The 24,813-nt window shown below is 44.6% G+C and overlaps 2 protein-coding genes across 3 annotated transcripts in view; one reads left to right on the top strand and one right to left on the bottom strand.

Annotated features, from left to right (window-relative positions):
• Positions 1-24,813, bottom strand: part of mRpS17 (mitochondrial ribosomal protein S17) — a 196,905-nt gene that overhangs the window by 164,487 nt on the left and 7,605 nt on the right. The window lies entirely within an intron of this gene.
• tei (irregular chiasm C-roughest protein teiresias) overlaps positions 1-24,813 on the top strand; it is a 321,318-nt gene that overhangs the window by 162,349 nt on the left and 134,156 nt on the right. For both annotated transcript variants that reach the window (XM_076620193.1, XM_033335069.2), the window contains exons 4-5: positions 576-909; positions 1,655-1,890. In XM_076620193.1, the coding sequence (XP_076476308.1) occupies positions 576-909; positions 1,655-1,890 (570 nt within the window). The remainder of the gene's footprint in view (positions 1-575; positions 910-1,654; positions 1,891-24,813) is intronic.

The following is a 24,813-nucleotide window of genomic DNA, read 5'->3' on the forward strand; positions in this document are numbered from 1 at the left end:
TAGGTCGTGAGGAGGGTATGAGTAGAGACACGGGTCGACAAGGTACCTCGACTACGCTAGATAGTTATAGCTATTTGCGGTCCATCGAAGACATAATTAGTTTTCCTCGGTAGCCTTGGTCGACCGAAGCTGATAGACAGTTTTCGGGAGAATCGACCGACCGATGGAAACACCATTTAGTTAAGAAGTGCCTTCGTTTGCGTGGAACGCTATTTATTTTGCGGCTCTGTCGAGTTTTGCGGGATTGCGTTACGACCGCCAAGTATGAAATTTGATGGAATAAAGTACGTCGATTATCGAGCTTCCTAAGAATCTCGTATTTCAAACTTGAAATCAATGCGTACGAATATAGAGAAACTAAAATTCCAGTAAAACAGCGTAGTAATAAAATATTTTATTTGGAATTTACCATCTAGAATTCGCGTTCGCGAGCGACGCTAAAAAAAATTGTTAACTCGAATCTGTGAAATTTCTGACGAGCAAAGTAATTTTATTTTTTTTGTTTTTGTGTTTTTATTATTTATATTATAGACAACGCAACAGCGAGATGACGATACTATCCTTTGTCGTTACAGGGTCGGTGAACGAGGCTGGTGTTTTCACCCTTCGTGGCAGGCAGGAGGGAGGACGGCGTGCTAGAAGAACCACGACGAGCACCACCAGTACAACGGCGTCCAGCTCGACGTTGATTTCTCTGTCGGACGAGGTGGCGCAGCCCGCGGCCCTTTTAGCCCCCGAAGAGGACTTATGGTCTACCAGTTCTTCCGCTACGACCGATGTTCCAGTCTCCTTAGATACAGCTGCCGCTCCGTCAAAGCCACCCTTGGAACTGGTGGTGAAACCTCACAGCAAGGTCATATTGCCATGCGAGCTAGAGAATTACTCGAGGCTGCTATTGCCCGGGGTCAGGTAATTTAACCTTCTTCATCGACGAATGAAACGCGCACGAGCGACTATCACGAGATTCGTCCTTTTTCTCTGTTACGTACCTCCGTCTAAAGATAAATTTATATCGTAGAAAATGTGGCTTGGTTTATTCGCTTCTTCCCCGAGAAGGATTTCTTTCTCCTCGTTCAAGAGAAAGTGATTTATTTGGCGTGAAAATAGCTGCTTTAGTCGGATGGATAGTGTGTTCATTTGAAATTTATCGCGTTCGCGTTTGAAAAAGAAGCTGTTTAAACTGGGTATCGCTGTTTAGCAAACTAAAATTTGATAATTAAAATTCCATTGTAAAAAAGATATTGTTAGAAGACGAGCAAGGCTTTGCTAGAACGATTTTCTTGAAAAATAGCTGTTCGAAACGTAGAAATAATTTCATTGCAGACGTATCTAGCACGGTTATTAACCAGATAGATGATGACATTCTGTCAGTTTTGATCGATAACTCGGAAACACGTCGGAAAGACCAATATTTTCTAAAAAAAAAAAAAAAAACAACGTTGGATTCGTCTTAAAAGTAACTGGGGACGCAACGAAACAGATTCGTCGTAATTGCTGACACAGTTCTGCACGCGTAGCCGTTTCCCCGCAAATGGGAAGATTCGATTTAAAGTAGCGAGAGCAAGTAGTCGAAGTCGATATCGTCGCAGCAACGAATTCGCACGGTATTGTCGTTGCGAATTAATTCTCTAATTGGTACGAATTGTCTTGTTAGGAGCTACAGAATACGACCAGCGAGATGGCTGCACGAGGGAAGTCCGGTAGATATGATTACAATCAACACGAGAACGGAAATGAGTGGAACTGGACATAGATATATCGGTGACTCTATCACGGAGGCGTTGCATATAGACAACGTTAGATTAGAAGACGACGGTATATGGGGTTGCACGCTGGAGGACGATCAGGGGAAGATACTTTCCGGCAGACCTGTGAAGCTCGTCGTCCTCGGTAAGTTACGATTATGAATATTGAACACGATAGTTATATCTAGTTAATAGTATTAGCAAATATTGACGAAACGGTACTGCCGTATAACGAGCGAGTAGCTAGAAATTAATTATCGAGGATTAAGGTCAATGCTGTTTGTCGATTCTCTTTATTAGGAAATTTTTATATTCGCGCATTGTGCTTCTCCTGCTATACGAGAAAAATTATTTCCAACAGTCGTAACGAGCTTTCAGCGAGTTATCAAGATTATTACAATTAAAAGAGAACGTCAGAAAGTAATAAAAAAAAAAAAAAAAAAAAAAAAATAAGAAAGTCCTGGAAGAGAAAGGAAAAATGGTCGACAGAAATATCGATCGAACTGAGAAACAGACCGAGAACGATATCGCGTGTCGGGCAAAAGCTTTCGACGAGTTACAACGTATCACAAATCATTTTACCGATTCGTCGTCCGTAATCGACTCCAGAGAAAGCAGATTACCAGATCTCCTTTCAGAGAACCACCATTCCCGTGTCAAATTATTTCTTAGTCTCTACAAAATGCTACTCCGAGTCCCAGAAATGTAAAGATTTTATGCATATTAAATCAAGTCGCTCGGACCACGGTTGCATCCTCGCGCCGCATGAATATGCATCTGTCGTAAACGTTCCTCCCCTTCTTTCTCTTCCTCTCGTTCCTGGTATTCTTTTTAATTTGCTCTTTTTTCTGCTTGACGGACGCATCGGTCGCGTTCGTCTCCGCGGCAAAACGTACATACACGCGACGAAACAATGGTATGCACGGGACGAAACAATCGTTGCAAGCGGCGTCGCCGACTGCCGCGCGACACGCTTCAACCCTCTGCGTCGACCCGCTCGAATCACGTTTCAAATGAACCAGCCGCCACGCGGCCGTCTACGCCACCCTCCTGCGGACCACTTTTGTTTTTAATATCTCGCCCGTTGCTCGCGCGAAGTACAGCCCTTCCTTTATTTCCAGCTAGCCGCTAGACGTGTCCTGGCCAACCCCGGAGCTGCTCTTTTCAGTCTGACCGTCGCGCTTCTCGCCTCGTTTATTTGTCATCCGCGCAACCCCTCGCGGCGATGTTTAATTTCGCGCGCTAGTCTGCTTGAGTTCCGAACCAGCCGACTTGTCAACGATTTCCTAGCAAGACTTTACGCAACGTACCGGGGTTTATGGCTTATTAGACAACCCGAGCTCTTTCATTGCGCTGGAACAATTTTTCTTACACTTTATGGAAAATTTTTGCGCCATTTAACCGAACTAGTCGCTTTAGAAATCCGGATCTGGTAATCGTGGTGAGTGGAAAGATTCGCAATTTTCCTACTAAAATAATTGACCGAATACCGAATTATAGCGAATGACAAATCAACGTTTGGACGATGAATACGTACAAGAACCAATTCCCAAGAGTATAGAAACACGAATCTTAACTTACCAAAGAATAACAAATGTAGGATATGTGTAACATCAAAAAGTTCTGAAAGAACAGGGCTATGAAAGAATAGAAATTAATTGATATTCGACTAAAGATTCTATACACACAGATTTCACCGGAAGAAATTACGTACCATCGATAAAAACGATTAAACGTTTCAATTTCTTCATTACCCTTAACAAAACTGATGCGATAACATTAAGATTGTATTCGAAGGGCAATTTCCGAATATTGCGAGCTAGCAAACAAGCCTCGAACAAGGCATATCGAAATAGAAGCATATAACGTTCGATGAAAAGACGACCGATAATATGCTTGTAACGCGTTCGTCGAGTCATAATCATCGATTTCGTCGGTGTTGGTGAAATCCCAGCGACTCGTCGTAGTCGGTGGATGAAAGGAGGAGAAGAGATTGGAAGACGTTGCTTGGAAATGGTAACGTCGTTCTGCGTTTGATGGGAATAGATTTGCTTAGCGCCCTCGGGGTTGCCGTAAGCGAATTCGCGGCGAAGAAAAAGTTAAGAATAATGCACGTTTTATGCGGCTGCTCCGCCGAATTCTCTGTACTCGAGCCGACCAACAGACAGCGGAAGCGTCGCGGCGTTCCGCAAATCGAAATCCTCCTCTGCCCTTTTATCGCTGATTTTCCACAACGAATTCGTTTAGCCGCGCTCGACAACACACTCTCCTTGTTTTTGCATTCTTCGCACCAGCGAAGTAGTCGAATCACGAGGAGACGAACGTCTAAGTTTCTCACCGAGAGAATCTCGCGTCTCGCTTTTCTTCGGCTCGACCCCACGATCCCTCCTTTAGTTTCTCCACGCTCGTTGGACACCTGTGCTCGCTTCTCTTCCGCCGACGTTAGATTCTTCGACATTTTTCCCCCGCTGTTCGAGCCGAAATTCAATTTGCCGGCTTGTTCTTCAGCCAGGACAGTCGAGGCGAGGGAGGGCACGCGTGTACTACGGTTCTCGTGTTGCGGAGAACGTCTGATCGTGACAACAGGCAGACCATTGCCGCTTAACGGTACTTGTTCCAATCGCAATCGTTCGATCCCTTCGACTTTCCTTTTAACCTCGCCCTCGATCCGTCGTACTGCCTTTCTCCTCCTCGTCCCTCTTGCTCCCTCGTCTCTTCTCGTTTCCTTCCGTTCCATCCAGCAACCTCGGCCCATAAGGCTGACGAGACTGGTATAAGGTACAGAGAGAAATCTTGTTGTCCGACACGAATGTGCAGGCATTCCACTGTCCGACCAATATCGGGGCTTTCTCCTTTATCAGAGCAGACCGGGCAGATACGGCCTCGCTCGGTCCGCTGCGCCGCGTCGGTTCAACTCCATCGTCGAAACCACGCTAACGAAATTCGTGGCATTCCGCTTTCGTTCCGCCTCCTGCTGCTCCTACTCCTTCGCCGCGCTACGCCAACACTCGCGGCAATATCCTTTTTCTCTCTTCGTTTCCCTCTGTCCGGGTAACGTTCGACTTCCTAAGGTTTGCATGATAATGGCTCGATTCACGTGGACGTCAACGGAACCGCTCTTTATAAGTTTCGCCTCTCTTCCTCTTGCCGACCAACCTTTTTTCTCTTTCTTCTTCTTCCTCTTCTTCTTTATATTCTCTCCCGTTTCGAGAGTTTCTTTGTAGATTTTCGCGAGACGAGCTGACGACAATAAAACGCCGATGGAGTGGATGGTATTCCACGTACAAAGCTGGTATTATTTAAACTTTCGCAAAAGGATGTCGAGAAATCGGATCTGTGAGCCGGTTGCACGGTACGCTACCTAAGCCGCATGCCGACCGTATGAATTAGAAACTGCTTCTTTCACGGCGTACATCCTTCTTTATCTTTCAAGGAAATACAGTCTTGGTTTCCGACTGTTGCGCTGGGTCATAAGTCGTGAAAGCAAACACCGTTCTCTATCATTTGTTTATCCCCGTCTGTTTGTTCGATTTAGCGATTTAGCGATTCGCTACTAACGTCGATTTCGTTGGATGATAAACATCGTTAAAGTAAAAGGCACGTTAATATAGAGAAATAATTAACGGCATAAGATAGTCCTTCCTTCCCTAAGATTACCACGCACAAAGACATTTTCCGGTATTCTTCTTCCAATTCTAAATCGTATCACCACCAAAGGTCTTTTCATCCAGGCTACATCGTCATTGTTGATAAAAAAAAAAAAAAAAAAAGAGAGGGTAAAAAGAATCACGATCGCATAAATGCCTATCGAACGAGGAAGAGCGAAAATCTGCTCGGGAATCTGCTTGTGGGAATTAATTAAACGCGTACCGCGATGTAATTTGCTAATCTCGTTATGCCAGGTTCTTTGTCTCGCCGTTTAGAACTTTATTAGCGGCAGTGGCTAAATAGTTGGCCCTTTCGTCGGGGAATCTAATTAGGCGACGACCGGCACTGTCTCGAGGCCGTCGTCGACGAATTTCGAAAGATAAAAGTATTGTTTCGGCCGTAAACCGAGCAGAGGAGGGCTTCTTTTTCGTTCCGTCGCTTGTTCCCGGTGCGTTGGGACAAAAGCTAAAGTTTGCACGGCGGGACGGGCCGCGAGGGTTGCTTCATTGTTTCCACCGTTGTCACCGCTCGAAAGCGGAAGCCGCGGAAGCGCGACGGAGGAACGAGACCGGTGTCACCGAGACGTTTACACGGTGTATTTATAACAGACTGAAAAGTATAGCAGTCAGATACGGAGAAGCAGTGCCGCGGATGGCAGTCGCTCATTGTGTCGTTGCGGCGAATTTTCGGAAGCCTCGGACCTCGCCATTGTTCCCCGGTTAATCGCGCGCTGTTAGCGTGATTGCGCTTTTCCTTGCAGAGTAGACGGATTTGCGAGGTAACCAAGAGAGGTTTGTTCTTTTGTGTGTTCGTTACACTCGTAGCATCAGATATTAAACAGGCGATGGAACGAAAAGATTCTACTTTGTTCGTCAGTTAATTCTACATTCCCTTTTCAGCCAGAGACCATCGACTTCCCCTGTACCATTTTGCTTCCACGGCGGCGTTTGCTTTCATCTGACATTCATCTTGCGAAGAAATGTTATCGATCCTCGCAAATATCGACAACTTGGTACAAAGTTTGCAAACTATAGATTTCGTTGTACGACGGCCGACTTGTACGTGCTTGTTCCACCGAATCGATCGATTATCTTTGAGCGATCATGTTCGTTGGTGTACATCTACAAAATTATCCCACTGTTTGTCCCTGTTTGTAACGTTTTTCCTACTATAATACATTCTGCATGGAGAGCAGCATCGCTAGCGGAATCTAAATCAATGATTCTTGTTGATTCGGACAGAAATAAATATGTCGACGTGAATTGTCAATTAAGGGATGAACATCGATGCTTGTACGGCCTGGTTTACCTTAATATATCGTCTTGTTCGCGGAGCCTTGCGCATACCTGTCCTGGGATCGTACACGCACTTAGACAATCGTCGTTCCGGACCAGTGGGACAAGGGCATTAATGCAGGTGGTGTAAATTAGCGCATCAAAGCCCAGTACTATACTACCACGTCGCCCAGTGATTATTGATGCGAGCCAACCATTGGCCACTAACTACCCATTGATTAGCTGAAGGTTTCCGCGTAATTAATGGAACATTCTCCAGCACCAATGGCCTCGCGATCGATCGCTTACAATTTCTGTCTTCGCCACGATTTTCCATATTTTACTTTTCTTTTCGTCCACGATAGCGTTAGGCCCAGTAAAATATTTTCTATTCCGCTTCGCGTCCTCGCGAATGACACGACCTGTATATCAAAGACACGGGTTGGCTTTTGGAGACTTAAAAAGTGAAATTTTGTTTTTTCCATTACTCAAATTTTAAGCGACACGTCTCAAATACAACGATCAAAGGCAACGGAATAAAAATTCCAAGCTTCGAAAGCTACTTTTCTTCGCTTGATCGCAAAGTCTGCGAATTCCTATCGCGAAGCAGACGATACATCGAACGATCTACGAACGTGTTCAAGATCTTTCTCGATCGGGAATGTTAAGCGCAAAGCCAAAAACCGTCGATTACAAGCGATTTAAGTGCAAAATCGGGTTTGCAACGGCGAGGAGAAGCGAGGTTGGTGTTTCGCTTGGCCGGCGGCCGAAGTAATTTAATTTCATCGGCCGGTGATGACCGCAGGAGTCGCCAAACATCGAATACCCGTCGTATTTCCGGGCGGCGCTGTTTCGACGCGGTTAATCGCGGCCTCGACTATCGAAAATCGCGCGCGTACATTCGAAACCGACGGTCGATCGATCGTTCTTGGTTATTAGCCGATAGATTCTGTTTGTACGGCTTCTGCTCGCGCTACGATCTGACAAAAAACTCTATTTGACTATCACATTTGATCTGGAATACGGTTACAGCATCGCTTTACGACGAAGCGCTAGCACCCTCTGTTCGCTGGTAACTTGATTTCGCGTTTACCACTAGAATTTCCAGTTTTGGGCGCTGACAGATCCTTTAGAAGCCTTGCGCCCAAGGCACGCACAGATGCAACAGCACTAGGTAATAATTTTCCGCTTAATTTCCCCACGTCGATGTGCCGTTTCTCCAATCAGCGGCTATCGTGTTTATCTGGCCGTACGATTCTGCCTGTTACTCGCTCGTCGTGCACTTTGAATTAATCGTTCGGATCAAATCGATCATTTGATTTCTATGCATATCTCGACGATACATCGTTATATAAATATAACCAGGTTATAAAAGTTGCGAGGCAAAACTCGTTTATAGATCAAGGATCAACTTGAATCAGCGTAAACCAGATTACTCACCCACGTTCTATAGCTCTTACTTTACGTGCGATCGATATAATTATTACCAGACGTTCAACTACGTCTGAGATTTATACCGGACACATCTATCGACCAAGAAACTCTCGCGACTTCAATTTCCCGATATTACGTTTAATAATCCAGTTACGAGTGTTAGTTAATATCGTGTCTAGGGAATATCTCCAGTCTTTTGCCAGAAAAAAACACGGGACCCGTTAGAAGACGTTGTAATCTCGTCCATCGCGAAACCATCGCGAAAGAATTTAGCGCAAAGTTAATTATCTCCAACGAGGTTGTTTTTTCAAGCGAACCGCGCGACCATGCGTATTCAATTCTCGGTGGAAACAAGAAATTGCCGTTTTCAAGAGCCGTCTCTCCTCTACCTGTTACCATATCTCGTATATACAGCACTTTTCGAGTCGCTTCTCTTACACGGTCTCTCGATCCTGTCTCTGTTTCCTCGTCGACACACACCGCACCCCAGGTTTCCCCCGTGAGCGTGTGTTGCACGCCTACGAAGTCGAGTGGCGAGTCAATAACCTCGAGCTTCCGGTCGACGGTACACTTGAAGGGCTGTCGTTCGAACCGACAACTCTCCTCCGTTGCACGACGTTATCGTTCTCCGGGCATTTAACGCCGGTCAACGATACACGCTCGTCGGAGAAGCTGCGCGTTTCCGGTCGTCTGCGGCACTGATTGCCTTCCAAACCGACGGAACCGAACGTAAGTTGCAGTGGTAGCGGTACAAGTATTTGCATGGACGAAGATTCTTTTTCGCCGGTGAATCGAATCTTTTTCTCTTTTAATTACGACGAACGATAATGCGATAAAAGTACTTGGGAAATATTCGATGTTTTCAACCCTTTCGCGACAGACATTAATTTCCAATTTGCTCGCGCGTAATATAAGAAGTACGTACTGTTCGACGTCCAATCTCTTCTTTTCAATATTTTTATAATTTACGTTTTCCGCGCCTTTTTCATCTTTAACCCATAGAGATATTTTAGATTTTATCCCTTTGGTGTCGCATATTACGAAGAACGAGAACATCGCACGTGTCTTCTCTTTGTCATTCGACATTCGTGAAATATTTTCAGAGGAAGGATAATGCAAACATAGCCAAACTAATCTGCAAATCGACCAGAGAATCGAAAGTGGCGATGCTATTGTCCGAAACAGTAGCTTTCATCGGCGAGGCGTTGCGTCGCGAAGATCGTCGATCGACTTTAATCTCCGTGACTGATATTGCACGCTAGTTAATTAACTGGTCTCACGGTGCAAATCCTTTAATGTAGCCTGGAAGCGCGATCAGACTGCCGATATACGGAGCATTGTTCTGTTTTCTGGTCCGTGAGGAACGCTATAATTAGTTGACTATCTCCGGTCAGTCGTTTCATTGCTTGTTCAGTTGCCGTGCAAACAGCGACGAAACAATCTCTGGTGTTCTACGCGATTTAATGACCAAGCCTGGCCGCAATTCCCGCGATTATAATCTACGCTGCGGCAGCCTGCCGCACAGCTCCATTTGGTCAAGATACATTTTGCACGAATCACCTGTATCCGTGCTGCTATCCTCGGAGAGAATAATTTTTCCGCACGTCCGTGTAAAGGAAATTCTGCTCGCTGAAGACGCGAGAGATTTCGACTTACTTTTCTTCTTTCGTTTAAGCAATATTTGACGATCTAGATTTGCGGCTGTCCAGCCTTTGAATTTTCCTGTTTCGCAGATTCCAGACTCTTTCTTAATTTCGAAACAGCTTCAACATGTTTTATATTTTATACGTATAATATTACTCTGTGCGATATTCTCTGGAACCAAGAGAAAGTATCTCGAGGAAACAGACTTTATTCGTGTAAGGATTACGAATGGAAAGCGTCAAAGTAGAAAGTTAACAAAGCATTCAGTTAAAGCAGTTAACAAAGCTACTTAGCCGGTATCCAGCGTCGCGATCGCAAATGCTCGAGTTCTCGGTAATTTGTGTTTCGACCATCGAAGCGAGCTCTGTATTTGCTACCGCGATTGTGAATTTCTTGCGAGAACGGGGAGATAGGGAACAACAGGAAACTCCATAACTCTATATTCCGTTCTCTCCATTCCGACATTCAATCACTACCGGGTTCAGAGTTCAAATTCCCAAAGACCCTAATCGAAAATTCGAACTTGCCTCGACCACCGACTAATAATACACTTGGAGCCCGGTTCGTATCCCACTAAATATCGAAGCGCGACTACATTGATTTTCTCCCATGCGTTTCACATCTACGAAACGCGTACGCTTCTGTCGCCGGAGAAGCAGACAAAAATATTCCTCTTCTTTCGGAAGCTGCTGCAACCTCTCGACGCCGCGTTTATGTTAATTAGAACGCAGTATTCCTGCAATGCATTCTGCTGGCCCGGTAAGTCGGTTCGTGTTCATAAAAGGAATAGTGGTTTCGCGTTGCCACGTTCAATTTTAAAGAGGCGGGACAGACGCGGCGCTTAGAGCGCCAAATATCTGGCAGCACGAGCCACACCTACGACGGTAACCGGTTTTCTACGACGCTGATACCCGCCCACGGCGATGATGTCCGTTTTATACAGGCGATTTCGTATAACGAAGCGCGCCAATTTCCTCGTCTTCTCTCTTCTCGGATATCGCGCAACCTCGCTCCCCTCGCAAGAAAGTAGCGTCTGGCAATGAACTTTTTCGCCATAACGTGGCGGTCAAACGAGAGAGACTGACAAGCAACACAAGCGCGTGTACATAAATATATTCACGAATACAAAGAGCCTCGTGAAGAGTCGCCGTTAAGCGGGCAGCTAAATAGGGGCGAGGGTGAATAGGAAATGGGCTATGTAATGGGTGGTTCGTTGTCGAAAGTCATAAAACAGATTCACCTAACGATAAGGTGTTCTCAACTAGGATCAAGGGGAGCAATCTTCGTCCAGGCGATCTTACATCGGATCGAGATCGCGTTTCTGTCAGATTACGCAAGCTGGACATTTGTCTCGACTTACGGTCAGCTGTACGTGTAATTTGGCAAGCTAATGGAAAAGGTAGATGCAGATATCCTTTACGTTCATTTTGGAACCGTGTCCAGGTATGCAAAAGTGTCAGACTATGTATCGTCGTAGTACCTGCATAAGAAATACGAAGGACAGTGAAACGATAGTGGAAAATATTGCCGTATATCTGCGTATTACCGGACGATGATCGAAGAAAAGATTTTATCGTTTCGATTAATTTAAATCGATTATCAACGATGAATTTCGCTTCATCGATTTGCCAGGCTGTTTAGACGTCCGATAAGGTAAATTCTTATCGAAAGTCAGAGATCAACGAACATCGCGCTGACACGTGCATCAAATTTAAAGCCGTTTTCCCTCTGCGTAATTAAAATAATTAAACGAACATCAGAAAGATTCCAAGTTAGACTTCTTCTCTATGTCGTCGAATCTCTTTTACGTTAATCTCTTTTCCACGAATAGACAGACTACTAGACGTCAGAGCAATCGATCGTTCATTTCGCCCCGCTTCTCGCAGCAAATACCTAGCAACGATTCGCCAAGCTCGAAACTGTTTTAATTAACCGGCGATTTTTCCGCGGTTGTTCGATGATGGTTAATTAGATTCAACGTGGAATTAAGCTTCTCTGGGCAGATGATCGCCGGGCACAAAGGATCGGGAATTCAAGTTTCTCGGGCAAAATGAAATCCAATTACGCGAGAGCCCGTAAATAAAGTGCACACGACCGGTTCTCGGTCCCGTTCATAACTTTTAATCAGAACTTTGCTCAACGGAGGGCTATTTTTCCGGCGAACCGCTAAGTTTCCGCTTGGGCCACGAGCGTGCGGTTTTCATCGAACACGGCTAATGAATTTTCCGAAAATTGGCCCTGCTTCGACGTTGTCGCGAATTCGATTTCTGTAGAGCGTTCTTCATCGTCGAGCAGAAGAGGATCGTAAGAATCGACGAGATAAGAGAGAAGAGAAGCCCCGTGAATTTTGCTTTTAGTTCACCTGCCGATAGCGCGCTCGATCATCCCTCCTCGACACGCCGACAAAATACGAAACGAACACGTAGTTTTTTCCCAGCCGTTTCGATTCCACGGCCAAGTTATTACGTCGACGCCGGCGAGTTTCGCCTCGCCATTCACGTATCCCATTTCGTTGCGGAAGTTGCAGTCGGTTTTCATTCAGACGGCGTTATTCTTCTGACCGATTTGCTGTTTATAACCCAGCGTTGATCTACGCCGGTGAACTCTCGTGCGACTGAAAAGCGTGCCGGAGATTTTCAAAATCGATGGCACGGAACAGACGTTCTCGCGTGACGTGACTTCGTAAATTCTGCTATGCGAAATTAAACAACTGCACTCGTTAGCATTGAAATTTAATCATACAACTTTCCTAACTTTCTACAATAATAACGTGAAATAATACTATCTCTTTGAACGATGTTAAAAACTTCCAATTTACCAGGAAGCAAATGCACGAGAGCAGAATTTTGCGTTATAAAATTACGGTAACTCGATCCTCTTCTACGCGGAATTTCGAAATATTCAAAAATTCGAACCGTCTCCGTTTTTAAAATCTGTATCAAACACGTAAAACGATTTTAACGTTAATCTAAGAATTTCATCCGCATTATAAACTCAATTCCCCGGCCGAATACCGCGAATACTTTCGCACGGGTAATTCTAGTTCGGCAATGCGTGCGCGTGTATCATTTTGCAATTGTAACTCGAGCCACGTAACGTGGACGCGAAGCCATCCAATCGGCGGTGTGGTAAATCACGTTTCACCGGAGACCGCCGAATCAATTGACCAGGAAATTGGAAGCAAGTAAATAATATTACTGGATAATGGAAGCGTCGCTGTCCCTTTCCACCGGTACACGACGGTGTTAATTTTCAAGCCTGCCGACGTAGACGTCACCTTCCGTTCGAAAGGAGACACCGAACATGGGATTATGATATAAATCACGAGCTCCTTTTTCGTCTCTTTTTCGATCCGCTTCCCGGACGCACGATTCCGCTGGACCAGAGAGGTCGATCGTCGATTTTTCTTCGACAGTGGCGCGGCGCTTCATCAATAAGATCGCTCCCAAAGAGATGCATCAGCGGCGAACGAATAGACGGAGAGTGATAAATATAGCTGCTGTCTCGAACCAGGCGACGCGTGATATGAAGCCTTGAAAAATTGACACCAGCAAGCAGATCTATAACGAGTGATTCGCGAACCGTCGAGTTTCTTGTCTCCCTTTCTTTTTTTTCTCTCTCTCTCTCTCTCTCTTTCTCTCGCCTTTTCGCGTATTCTAGGCGAAGCGGTTGTTGTCGCAGAGGATGAACGCGGAGGTGCGTCGATACAGATCGTAAAAAGGAAAATGCTTAGCTTCGCGTCTGGTCGATAGTCCGGTCGGGCGACTTATTTTTAATGCAGGATTTTGCGCATGATAGAAACAGAACGAATGTCGTTTCAGCTTTTGTGTATAACTTTTGATCGAATCGGTGCCTGTGTTTGTCATTAACACTTTACTGATCGCTAGCGGTTCCACAGCATACGCACGTCCGACCGGCAGCTCAGGCTCAGATTCTCCCTGGCGCCGGCTCTGTTTCGGTTTAGACTCTCCGATAGCGTTCTTTTCGTTCATCGCGAACGGTAAGTTTTTCAAATTGGTATAAAACTGTGGGAGCTTGCGAAGCAACGCAACTGACGAAACTGAGCGAGGTATCTTAGTACTAAATAGCAAATTACTGCTCAAATAACGAGAAAGATTGTCGGAGACAAAAAGTCGATTAGTTGGCTATCGGTCGATAAAGTGTTAAGAATTACTCGAATACGAAAAATGTACACGCGTACGATTTCGTCTTTATTGTTCCTGAAGCTTTCGCGGATAGCGGATTCATATAAATATAGCTTACTTTCTCGGAATTTTTTTAATCCATTAATTACTCTTACCGATTATTTTCTATTATTGGTTTGCCTTTATCACTGCCTGCTGTCAATTTTAATGCACGTCTATCGGTTACTTTCCTAGTAAGCAACTGTTCTTTCTCTTCTCGCGATCAGAGCTTTCCGTAAACGGAACACGGTATCGATTCTTACTCTCGTTTTTCACGCAATTAAAAACAATCACAAACGATATGCCTCGTTACTTGGTCGATTCGAGGCAGGTTTGATCGCATTCGAGAGAGAGTCGGCAGCTCCCGATTCGCATTCAAAGCTACGATTTCCGCTTTCTTGCCGTTTCCTTCGCGCACTTCACGGTCTCGCGCTCGTTTTATCGCGTGTACGTGAGAGATTAGCGGATTAGCCGTGTGCAATGCATGGCTGATCAAAGTTTACGGCTGAATCGTTGAATGCAAGCAGTCCTGCGTTCCCGCGGGGGGAAACTTCATCTATACTTCACCCGAGGGTACTCGCGCAATAACCGTGTCTTTTGCAACGGACTGCAAATCACCGTTGTTTGATACCGTGCAACGCGCCGCGCTCGCTTTGTCCACGGTTCTTCCTTCGTTTTCTTCTTTCTTTTGACACTTGGAGTTGTATCGAACCGAGCTCTCGTAGTGTGATTCTTTGATAGAGCGTGCATACAATACCAAACACGCTTCACGGAGTATAATTAATCAAAGGAGATACGCGACATCGGAAAAAGAGATTTTTACCAAGAAAATAGAGAGTAATACTTTTGTTGTTGGGGTGGTAGAATTTTTGCCGAGACGGACAAAAGAGTCCTCGAACTGAAACGATAGACGAGCAGAAGAAAGATACTTAGTCGGATGTCTAGAGCGATAGAGTCGCGAGGCAAAGTGTTCGAGATTACGTGGCGAATGAAAGATGCCTGATCGCTCGAGATTTTGGCATGGTGGACAGTCGTGACCGATGCATTTTTCCAAGAGATTATATTGGGAAGCTCGTCGGAATGCTCGATCGACGTTTCACATCGGTATATTTCACACGCTTCCATTTTACGCAACGTTTTCCAACGCAAACGTTTTCTCTCTCGATAAACTGGTAAATGCAAGATCAAACTGTAACAGCGTGCGTTCGAACTGATCGATCGTTGCCATAACAGGTTGAGAATCACGAAAGATATTTCAAAGTAACTATTAAAGCAATGGAAATCAAAGTGTAACCGCCGCAAAAAGACCTCGGGTCATTAACATTGAACGCTCCCAGAAGGGCAAGCGTGTTGTTCGTCCATGTCGAGACTCGCATCAGCCAGCGGTTTGAGAAACTTCAAAGAAAACAGGTATTCTTGAAGAACCGCAAGCAGGTCCCTTTGAGCCGGCAGTTCTCCCAGAGGCGGTGGATACAAAGAAAGCAATAATTCTTGGAGGATCGGTTAGTATCGCGGCGAGGAAACACGGCAAAGTACGCGTCTCACGTATTTGGCACGGGGGATAAACTCGGACCGTTGGCTGGCAGCGAGGCGCGGCGCAGCGAGTCGAGAGTGCTAAAGGAAAACCATTTCACGCCCGACTACCCTTTTCTCTCTCTCTCTTGCTCAGAGAGAATAGTCGATCGTTTCGCGTCTCGTTAGCATCTCATCCATCGCTGGTGTCTGGCTGCCTTACCTGACTGCCTGTTTGCTCGTCGAGCCGGTTGCCAGTCGCCCTCGCTGCAGGCTGAAATTTCGCTGTGTTGTTGCTTCCTCGTCCCGTCCTCTTCTTTTTCCAATCCTTCGTCCCCTCCTTCTTCTTTGATCTCACCCCTTATCCGTGCCGATCCGTCCAGGAATCCGAGATTTTCCGTACGAGATACGCGATGCTGCGCGTCTCTTGCACGAGCACAGCTGGCTGTCTGTGAAAAGCGGAAAAAGACGAGCGTGTTCACGCCGTACGCGGCCTCCGGTATTCGAGAACCATCGGCACCATCTATCCCACTTTCGTATGCGAATTCCAGCCGCGTCAGCGGTCTGGCAACTGAATAAGTCATCTCGCGTCGATATACTCGCTCGCTACCGGTTTGCATTCGCGAGACGACTATGCGCGAGTTGGCCGCGACACCTTCCAAGTTACGTTGGATCGTTGCGCGAGTTTTCCGAGAGTTTACTTTACGGTGCTGCGGTTGCGGTACGGTTGCAGTTCGTTTAATCAGGACGATACAGGGTCTCCCAGCTTGGGGTGGATCGGCCCGTGATTCACCCTCGTGGATTAATTCTCGAAACGCCAAGGAATTTATCGCTCGCCGGTGGTCCAACGCGGCAATTGCAAGATTTAAGGCACCGATCGAACGAGCAAAAGTTGGAATTCGTTTTGGCGCGCGTTAATTCGCCTCGGTCTCGAGATAATTTAATGCTCGCTGAAATGGGTAAGGGTGGTTTCCCAGCAGGTGCGTAGACTTTATAACGTGGCCATTCAAAGGCGTGCAATTTATCCTCCGGTCCGCGTCGAAAATCTCCGCTTTATAAAAAGTAACGTTTCTTACGGCGCTCCGTCCTTCGAGAATATTTGCATTTTCGAGGAACCCTCGCCTTAGCGTTCGTGCAGACGCCTAGGAAATTTAAGACTGTTTGGATAAACATCGAGGCAAACCCCGCGCCACGGTTCATCGTAATTCGCGGTATTCGCGTTGAAATATCGTCGGGAGATCGAACTCTTTGACGAGCAGGTTTCCTCCAGGTAATTGATGATATTTGAATTTAAACGACTCTGAGGAAAACGCTTGTCTCGCGGGAGTTGTTCTACTTTCTGTTATCGTTGCAACTATTTCGAGAAATTTGTATATCTTGCGTAAAATCAGAATTTACAAGCCTCTTTTAACGTGTTTCCTCCCATATCGATGCATTCTGTTATCAGCATCGCCGAGTAAACGTTGACCTACTCTACCTTGCCAGTTGTCTGTTCGCGCATTTACTTATTCTGCTTACTTCTAATCAGGAATTCCATTAACTCCCTCTGTTTAAATTGTTCCGTGCATTAACATACACCAACAGTGGAACGCTCTATATGCTCTCGAAGAATAAACGAATCATAGTTGACGTTTGAAGAATCATAGATGGTGCTCGTATAACCGAACGGACAACGTACAACGCCATTGGATCTAATTTACGGCAGATTATATTGCTGTCGTAACGCTTACGTACCCTTCGTTTTCACCCGAACGAGTGGATACTTTCATAATTAAAAGCACTTCATTGCAGCATGCAAAGCGCGAACAGAAATTGCTGGAGACGCGTGACCGTACGCGACCCTGCTCGAATTTTAAAGTATATGCGCGTTCGTAAAACGAAGCCGTTTATTTCGCAGAGTGTCGGCTGGAAAAACTACTTTAGCGTTTAAACACTTTCTTTCGCAACATTTCCGCGCGTATAAATTCGAATTTTTCAACTTTGCCACTTCTTTATCCCCGAATACGTACGGTAATGTGAAAAAACCGTCCAAAATCCACGCGCGAAACTGTTTCACGGACACCTACTTTCTTTTTCCGAGTCCTTGTGTAATCTACACATTTGTATATGTTCAGTTAAAATTCTATAGATAGGAAACGCTAACAAAATTTACCTTTTCCACGTAAATTGGAATTACGTGTATTATATGAAGGTAGAAAGCAGATTGATATTCGACGCGTATACCGTGAATCTTTCAAAATATCGGAAGGCTAAACCATAAATATCACGTTTGCAACGTCGCGATAAATAGACGCAGTTATCGTACAGCGGTATTTAATCACAGCACGGTGAGAAACACCGCAATGATAGAGTAACGTATTAAGTAAAATAGGCTTAGAGTAGTCGGACCACCGGACGGTATAATAGACCGATCTATACACGAGAATATGAAAGTAGAATAGACTAGCGCGCAGGCAACGTGTTGGAAGTGGAGTAGCTCGAGTATATGGGTAGGCACGCGGAAAGTAAAATAGGCTCGTGCACGGTCAGACATGTGGAAAGTAGAGCAGGTCAGTGTTTGGTTGGTAAGTAGCATAGATCGAAATAGAGTCGGGCGATGCCGTCGACCCGGTGTGTTGGTGAAGTGGTTTTGGCTATGTTGTCTGCGATTAAACATTTGTCTTCGTCAAACATCGACGATTCTGCTGCGCTATTAAGTAGAACGAAGATAAAGTACACAATTGAATTTTCTATACGACTGGGACCGGAAGTAGTACCGGTGCACGATATTATACATTCTGGCGATATTATTTCGATATCCATTCCGCGGTACGAGCAGTTTAGAATTATTGATATTTTAGTAGTTTCCGGACATGGAACTTTGTCAGGGTGAATCGCATCGGACATTATTTAAGCTGTTTATGCACTGGCGACTTGGAATTGCAGTTTAATACGTAATATCCCGTGGCTATATCCTTCGTGAAATATTGAATACAATAATGTCACTGTCGCAAGCTATGATAAATTGATTTTAAAGTCTTTGAAAGGGACGGCTATGCAAATGATTTCTGACAATAATAGCGTCACTCGCGATTGATCGTTCTTGCATCGTAATATCACGCGCTGTCTAACCAAGGCTCCTTCTTTCTCTTTCAATTTTTCTCTCGTGGATCGAACAACGCAATTTATACCATCTTTTCGTCAGCGCATTAAATTTCACGAACATCCCCGAGAGCAAATTCAGGAGTTTCACGAAATGCTTCGTTTTTTAAGGCAGTTTAAACGTCGTTCCAAGATCCGCCGTTTTCTCTTTTCCCTCCCTTTTCGTTTCATCGTCCGAACGTCGCGGTCCGTGGCACGACGATCTTTACAATTTCAGAACGCTACGACGAATTACGCTCGACGCACCGTCGGAAAAAAAAATTATCGTCTCGTGCAGGTTTTCTTTCGAGCGTCCTCTCTCTTTTCAGCGTGCTGCGTGCACCTGTTGCGCCTTTGTTGCGCACCGTGAAACGCAACGAGGTATTCTTTTCGGTGGCGCTCAACACGACCAAACACCGAGCAATCGCATGCAAACACGACCCTAGCACGCTCGCCTCGCGCACCCACTCGTAGGTATTTCACAATTACCTGCCAACCGCGGCAATTGCCAACCGACATTCTACGTTTAATTTACCATCCTTCATAATACAGTGCTTTATTAATAGTGCGCTTTATCCTTTCCGTTTCCTAAATTCCGGTTGAAAATCTGTATCTCTGTTGTATAGCGCTCTTCTTGGTGAAAAGATGACGACAGAAAACAAATTTCGAACTTTTATTATTTACCTCTGATCTACAATTCTCCTTTCAGCTGACGTCTTAAGAAGTTAAAACAAGATTTTCAATGAATTTTAATTTTTGTAAAATGTTGCAGAATATAAACGAAGAAGGGAACATTTTATACTATTTTATTAAAGACAATTTCTTGTTATTTTAACGCGTATGAAATTTTTAACAAAACTCGATATTTCAGCCTTAATTACCGACGAAATGTACGTTCGTTATTCATTTTTCCATAATGTATCGAATGAAGCGTAATTACCAAATTATATTTGATTAGCCATACGTTCTAATACCAATGAAAAGAAAATCGAGGCGTACCAAAAATTTCCTCCATCCGTGTATATACATTTCCTTACAAGCTCCATGATATTTTCCCCAAACGAAAACAAATCTTTAATCCAAAGCATCGAAGATATTCCTCAAAGGAGCTGCGTCATCGAGAATCCGATATTTACTTTCTATTTCGTCTATCCACAAAACAAGCGCAAGCCGAACGGAAGGGAAAAAACTTAGGAGTCGATCCACGAAATCGATACGAATTCTCCTGCTCTCCTTTTGCGCTCCGACAGAAATCGATTTATACTTTCTCTGGGAATGCTACTTTTCTACTTGACTTGAATTTTGCGGTATTTGAAAACCACGTTAACGTATGTTAATAAAAACGATTTCCTTTTCGTCGAGAAAATCGCAAGATGGTAAATTCTGGATGGAAGTCGAGAGAAACGATGGAGCATAGGCCGGCAAACGGAATAAGCGAACTTTCGTTCACGCGGTGTGCAGAGGGGAAGGTAAAAGGAGTACAGGCTAATCTTTCCGCGCCAGATACACCGACGAGCAGGGACGATGAAGTCGATCGAACGCGGTGATGCGTGCGGACTCGCGAACTTTTCCCACGAGCCGTCCTCGGGCAACGATTCAAAATCTTGCCTATTTATTGCTTGCCCGGAGCGAGCCGAATGATTATCGGAAAAGATGTCGAAGCCTGCGAAATTCCTGACCCGATTGAGTTGTCTGGACACGTCGTGTTCGTCGAACCATCGCGATCGATCCTCGCGATCGATCGTCTCGAATCGTTTCGCCGTGCTATCAAATTTCCCAACGAAACGGCGATATTCTTGTTTTCCTTTGCGCTTTGCTTCCAAGATATAGGGAAAGTCCATTGATTTCGTCTCGTGTGTAGCTTACGTAAATAGTCTGGGAGAGTTAGGGGAACGTTGTATAATTCTCCTTGCGTAGCGCGGAGCTCGTTTCAGATTAGACAGGGTGGTACGAGTCGATGTGTAATCGTACAAGTGGAATGGAGCCGTCTTTGAGCGGATATAGGAATCGTATCTCTGGTCGTGCAAGTAGTATTATAGAAATCGTCCCTTGCTATGTAAGCGATATACGAACCCTTCTGAATCAGATAAGTAGAACGGGGATGGTTCCTGATCAAGAAAATATCGTAAATCGCATACAGTACGAGCAAGTGGTATAGACGTTATATCGAGAGAACAGTAGTATGGGCTGATATATGATCCAACAAGTAGTTTAAGACGGTACGCGGTCAGGCAGTGACACGGGCGGTGACAGTGGTTGAACAAGAGTCGTAAAAAGCCATTCGCGTTCAAGCAAGTAAAGTAGGTTTAGTGTATATACCAGCTAATAGCGTCAATTACATTCTGAAGCTTATAAATTGCATTAGCGAATCTGTTTTTCTTGTCGTTTAATAAAATATCAACAAGTAACTGAGGCAATTTCTCGCAAAGTATAAAAAAAGTGATCTCATTGCCGCAATCTGATAAATCAGTAAACCGTGGACCGAAAAGAGCTGTTTAAAGAGAAAATTTTGGAAGTGTCTGCACTTAAGTAACGTAAATATTTTTCACGGATTAAAAGACTCGCAAACATACGTCCTCTCCTTGAGAGCGGTGACTGGATCTGAATATTTAACGCTTCCTCAGAGTTTCGCTGTCAGCAACTCTGTAACATCCTCGGCGAGTCTATCCTCTGTAGACGATTTTTAAAAAACCGCTCAACTATAATTAACCGAGTCGACGAATTTTTAGTAGGCGCCATAAATACAGTTTCCGGAGTTGAATCCGGGCGAGATTTCTTTCTCACAGACTTTCGAATTTTAACAAAATAACGTTAAAGTTTGCTCAAGTTGAAGTTCCAGACAGACATTACCGGCTTCACGAGCGTCAAGTTTCCTTAATGAATGACAATGAATCTTTTCAGGCAATGATGGGCCACGATAGCGAAAGCTAAACGACACGTGGCGCAATAAACGCGAACGACACCCGATTCATACGCGGAACGTTACGAGCATCCCGTTAATGAAAGTCGCACCGGATAATCGCAGTGAAAGACGCGACATCGCGCGAGAACAATTTCTTGCCGGTCGGATGGAGCAGAGTCGCGGCAAGAGAAGCGTCGCTTGATTAAATTCAGAAAAAGGTGACGATCTTTAAGCGCGCCGCTAAGTGAATCCCGTGATCCCTTGCACAGTTTAAACTTTCAATTTTGTAAAGATTATTTCGATGACGAAGCGGTATCGCACGTTGTACAGGAATATTCGCGTAATATCTGTCGAGGTGAATCTCAGTCAAGTATCTATCTATGTAGTCAAACGTCACTTTCAGTAGTTCCGTTGAGAAATTCGTCAGACCTCCTGTGCTTTGCGTTATCACGAGAAACTACCGATGAAGTATACTTCATTGTAATTCAATACGAACTTCTCCAGTGATATCTTGTTATTGCAGTCCTCTTGTATTATAATTACGTTCCCCTACTACCGTCGAGTAAAATAATTCGTTCTTTACTTTTACATTATCGATGTGTCTGCAAATTTCCAGATTCTCGTTGAGATTCGCTACTTAAAAAAAAAATGTTATTTCGTCTCGCTTTTTCCCCGTAACTTTTGCTTAACACGATTATTAAATCCTATTTGCCTGTTATAAAAAAAATTCCTTCGGAAGCATTCGCTTCGCATAAAAATCAATGTTTCTTCGTCGCTTCGGCAACTTTTCTCTCCGCTTTTTTTTTCACCTTTCTTTTTATCCTCCTTCCTTCTCGCTCCTTAACTTCAACACGAGCGTTCCTTCTGATATTCGCGGAGAAATCGATCGTCGAAGGAGGTCGGTGCCGGCGATATTGTGAAATTTTACGAACCATAGATATCTGGGAAATTCCTGGTTCGGCCAGACGTGGCACCATATGTGCGAAACGCAGCTCGGTACCGTTCGAAATTGTTTTTAGCGTTATGTTTCTGTATTAACGCGGCCGGCACGCTTTCTTCCCGGCTTAAACGCGCACCCTTGCACCTATTATTGGCCTGGAATTTTGGGGGGGGGGGGGGGGGGGAACGGCACTTTCTCTGCAGACACCTGGCCAATTACGTATATACAGAGTTAACTATCCGATGTGAAACATTTCAAGAATATCTTCAACATATAAGAATTAAATAATTTATCTATAATAAACGCGAGTGCAGCGAGACGAGCCTCTACAGGCTGCTATTGTTCTCATATCGCAATATGACGATATGACACAACGAGTGTCCTGCGGCTATTATTTTACCTCAAGAATAAAAATTTTTTTATTATCGAAGTTCGTGCGATCCTCCTAACTGTTAATAATTTTATTTCGATTAAAACGAATCTCGCTAAAGTGCATTCATTTACTTTCGCTTGAACTTTGAATCCGATTTGAAATCTAAAATAATTCGCTCCTATAAATGCATTTCTCGCGAATTCACCGCAAATAATTCGTCGGCAATAATCTACTGGGTCGTCCGTTCTCACAGCAGCTACTTCTTCACCGACAGTGGGAATTACGGACACGTTTCACGATTGTTTAAAATATTGCATAATCGGCGAGGCAATCTTCGAAATCGGACACCTTTCGCGGCCAATTGAATTCAGAAAACAGAAGGGTAATCGAGAAGCTTCTATCGCCTTTTCAACTCCGCCTCTCCAACCGTATGATCGTCGACGATTCAGGTGTTTTATAAGCTTCGCGTCTGCATGTTTGCCAATGAAATTCCACGGAGATAGAAATCAAATATGAATCGTTATCCATGTGAAACGGTAATGGAAACGCGCGTTGGATGCAAGGGTTCCGAGTGTATAATATAATTCGATTCGCGTTGCGATTAAATCCCTTTTGATCGAGAGAGGTGGTCTTTCCTTTTCTCTCGGAGAGTTGGGAACACGCGATGCCACGGCGCGCCGCTAGGTAAACCGGTATTAATTCAGTGACCTGGATAGACGGGGCAAGCCTTCTGTTAGTCGCCGGCCAAACCACTTTATTTCCACTTTATTACGTTAAAAATTCGCGATGCGTTTGCTTCGAGCCGAACGAAGGATCGAACCGTCTCTCTTGGGCCAATTCGAGTTAACGAGCAAAAAGTACACCGTGCTGCGTTCGTTAATATCACTTCTCCGCAATACTCTGTACGATTCTCATATGCGTTTTCCAGCAGATTTTTCCGCGCTACCGTGTAGAAAACAGAATACCATTTTTTTCTTTTCTCCCATCAGACGCAAAATGTGATTCGATCGATTCGATTTCATTCGATTTCCGAATCGTTCGTTCGTCTTTCCGATGATTGTCCAACGAGTACTTGGAACAAGATGCACGGTTTTCATGCAAAAGCGAAAAACTGTCTTATTCTGAGTGGGTTGTTCGATGGACTTGATAACTCAAAAGTCGGCAAGAATATTCTTTCATCGGACATCTTTTTGAAGAAAGCGGGCTTCGAAGGAAAATTTATCGCTGTTCCTTCGTACAGCTTTTACCGAATGGCAATTAATGATAAAGGAAATAGAGACGAGCGGAAATTCGGATAGATCGTTAGGCAGAGATAAACATTCACAAAGGTGAAAAGTAACGTTCGGAAAGGCCGGCAAAAATTAGGAAAAAAGGAGAAAGTGGGAATAAATCACGGAGTATACTGGGCCAATTTCTCACGAGCTAACTATAATTCGTTGCGTTGACGGTGCACCCACGTAGTCGAATATTACCGACAAAACGACTCTGATTAGCGAAACGTAAGCGTTGTACGGAAGATGGGATATCGAGTAGTTATAATGAAATTAAAAAGCGATCGAGATTCCAAAAGTTTGGTTAAGAATGGCGAGATGTTGGTTGAAAAGTTGGAGGAAGAAGCGTATGTTCACGGGGGAATATATTATATAACCAGCGTACCAAGGAACCCTCTTTTCCTTCCGAATCCTTTCCTCTCCTCGATTCGCGATCGCATTACACAGATCTGGAACCTTTCCAACGGAGCAAGTTCGTGATTTTTAGACTGAAAATTGAAGCGAAAAGTGTATGCAAAGTGTGTCTGGATTTTTCTCAGATTCCACCGTCCGCTTTCACATCTGACGATACGATCTTCCGGTTATAAGCCAGAGTCGATCCATCTTTTCACTTAGAGAACGCTGAATTAAGGAGGTCGTTTATTCATTCCGAAGGAGGAACCGAAAGGTCCCGTGTATTTCCCGCTTCCGTTCCGGAAACGAAGGAAATCGGACGATCGAGTAAAATTGGACGGCGAAAGAGCGAATTTCACGGTTAAAAGCAAAT

This window comes from Bombus vancouverensis, chromosome 7 (genome assembly GCF_051014615.1).
Source record: "Bombus vancouverensis nearcticus chromosome 7, iyBomVanc1_principal, whole genome shotgun sequence".
Lineage (NCBI taxonomy): Eukaryota > Metazoa > Arthropoda > Insecta > Hymenoptera > Apidae > Bombus > Bombus vancouverensis.